The 2,909-nt window shown below is 51.8% G+C and overlaps 1 protein-coding gene across 1 annotated transcript; it reads right to left on the bottom strand.

Moving 5' to 3' along the window:
• On the bottom strand, window positions 1-1,011 carry LOC112885345 (putative cyclin-dependent kinase F-2). The gene has a single exon (XM_025950980.1). It carries the CDS (start codon window positions 1,009-1,011, stop codon window positions 1-3), a length of 1,011 nt encoding a protein of 336 aa, XP_025806765.1.
• Window positions 1,012-2,909: the final 1,898 nt, after the last annotated feature.

The raw sequence follows: 2,909 nt of genomic DNA, 5'->3' as shown, positions 1-2,909 counted from the left end.
TCATCTTTCTTGGCCAGCTGCTGCAGCTCGTCCATCTCGGCGAAACCATGGTAGCTTAAGCGCGGCAGCTGCCGTGAGCCGCTTGTCAGGGTTGCACGTGAGGAGGCCACTGAGGACATCGAATCCTTCCTTGGACAGCTTCGACTCGGGGAACTTGCAGCCTAGGAGGTTGCACTTGCGCCGCTGCCTCTCCAGTTCCGGGATCTGGGCGCCGAACGGCGTGGACGAGAACCACGGCCATGTCGTGTCGTTTGGCATGCCGAGCAGGCCAAAGATGGCGCAGAGCTGGTCTTCAGAGTCGTGTTCCTCGAACAGCACCCTCCCGTCGATGAGCTCCGCCATGACGCAGCCGAGCGACCAGGTGTCGACGAGCGCGTCGTAGTCGGGCTTGTCCAGCAGCACCTCGGGCGCCATGTACCACAGCGTGCCGGCCCGCTCGTACGGTGGCCGCTCGGCCATGTGCACGGCCAGCCCGAAGTCGCAGAACCTGACGGCGCCGTCGTCGCTGACGAGGATGTTCTCCGGCTTGATGTCGCGGTGGACGACGTGGGCGTCGTGCATCCTCTTGGCGCCCTTGAGCAGCTGCCGCATGGTGGCGCGCACCGTGGCCTCGGGCAGCGGCGTCGGGCTCCCGTTGGGGCGCAGCAGGGCGCCGAGGCTCGCGCCGCCGCACTCCATGACCAGGCAGAGCTCCGCGGTGGCCGGGTCGCGGGCGAGGCCGCGGGAGCCGACGACGAACGGGTTCGCGGCGCACGCCTCGAGGAAGCGCGCCTCCCGCAGCAGCGACGCCGCCGCGTGGCCGCCGACGGGCCCGCCGAGGTACTTCATGGCGACGGCCCGGCCGGTGGCGCGGTGGCGCGCCTTGACGACGGCGCCGAAGGCCCCCTCGCCGAGGCGGCAAGTCTCCTCGTAGTCGTCGGTGGTGCCCATGGCGACGCGCATCCTCTTGCGGCTCCGTGGCGCGGCTGCGGCGCGGTGGGGAGCGGCGGCGGTCTCTACGCAGGCGGTCATCGCGCGCGAGCGGAGGGAAGGTAGGCGACGGGCTGATCGGCGAGAGGAGGGGGGAGGGCGAGACGACGGCGGAAAGCTGGTAACGATGCGAAGTTGCGAACCATGCGGAAGCGGCGGCGGCAACTATATACACAGCGGTGTGAGTCCGACTCCGACGATGGCTGAGCCGAAGTCGACTGCGAGTCGAAATCCGACGCTGGCAAGAAGGTCGGTTTGGTCGCCGCATGCCAGCCAGGGATTCGTACATGCCAAGCTACACAGCTTCGGCCCCACAAGAGCATGTTTTTTCCGGCTGGTCCGGCTACACTGCTTGTTTTGTTTCTAGACTAGAGGTGACCTTGGCGCTCGCTTGCCAGTAGTATTTGCTAGTATTATCAATTTGTATCCGTGTCACCAGACTCACACTCACTACTGCTGAAGTCTTGTGTAACATATGTACCTATATAAATCACTTACCATATATATGGACTAGGTTACCGACATGTGGGTAAATATAGAGAAATTTGAATTTCGCTAAAAATTGCACCCGACGTTGGGCTAGATTTTAAAACTTGCTTTAAAAATAATCAACTCATTATTGCGCAGTTAGACGGGCTGACAGTATCTGAAAGAATCAAGATGACTAGAAGGGGTGAATTAGGCTTGACAATTTTTTCGTGTGCAAATCTTAGAAAGTGATGCTATTCTAGTCATTTTAAAGTTTGGCAACAATCTTATTTCAACTCACATGGTAATTCTAAGAACTAAAATTATAGAAAATAAAGATATAATAAAGGGTTGGAGCGCCGATTTTTTCATGATGTATTGAAGAGTCAACACTCTTCTATAGTCCTTGTTGGAGCACCCACATAAAGGGTGTCTCTCCCCCTTAATCCACACAAGGATCAAGAGAGCTCACTAGTGGTAATGTATTCTCCAACTCTCGATGAACGGATTCCAAATTGAGCACAAACTTTGTAAGGCTTCTCATTAGACTCCTTGAGATCTCACCAAGTATCAACACCACCAAGCCATTCAGGTGATGCCGATCACCAAAAATAACAAGAAAAAAACTCACTTGACCAAACAGAAGCCAAAGAGATCGGTAGGTAGATGCATACTTTCCTACTCTAAAATCTCAACAGTTTGCAGCATCCGGCTAGACAGTAGTGTTTCACTGTTAAACCAAACGGAACGGATAACAAACAAATGTCCGGCGTATACCACCTCCGATGGTTGTTGAAATCATCAGCATCATAATGGCCGAACCTAATCTGATGAGTAATCCGCGACAAAAGCCGTCGTCCAATAGATTTCCCGAAAGGAAAGTGCAGTGGCCGACGGTTTTTAACTATTAGGAAAAGCGCAAATCTAGTAGTAGGTTATTTTAGGTAGTGTTTGGATCCAAAGTGCAAAAGGGCAAAAATTTTGCCATTTGCCAAAAGTGGCAAAAGTTTTACCATTAGGGGTGTTTGGATCCAAATGGTAAAAGTTTTGGCAAAAGCTCATTTAAACCTCTTTTCTCCTTTTTACCATAGGGTGCTTGGATCCAAATGGAAAAAAAAAGAGCAAATTTTTTGCTGTTTCCTTTTGCTATCTGTTTTTGCTGTTTTCTTTTTGCCATAGGGTGTTTGGGTCTAAATGGAAAAAAAGAGCAAATTTTTTGCTATTTGCCCTTTTGCCAAAGGATCCGAACAGACCCTTAGTTTTCTATGCTTATTAAATGATAGTCTAAATACATATTAAAAATACTATATTTAGAAAAGCCAAGCATTCTATTACATGTACACATGAAGACCAGACACATTGTACTGAATGGCTCGTCCAACAAAGGTGCACTGAGCCACTGACTATACGATAGTAATAATAACAAATTAATGTGCGCGATGCATACGCAGAATATTATGTCCGAGGTCTCA

This window comes from Panicum hallii, chromosome 3, assembly GCF_002211085.1.
Source record: "Panicum hallii strain FIL2 chromosome 3, PHallii_v3.1, whole genome shotgun sequence".
Classification (NCBI taxonomy): domain Eukaryota; kingdom Viridiplantae; phylum Streptophyta; class Magnoliopsida; order Poales; family Poaceae; genus Panicum; species Panicum hallii.
The sequence above is the reverse complement of the archived record's forward strand: the minus strand, read 5'-3'. Positions and strand labels throughout refer to the sequence as shown.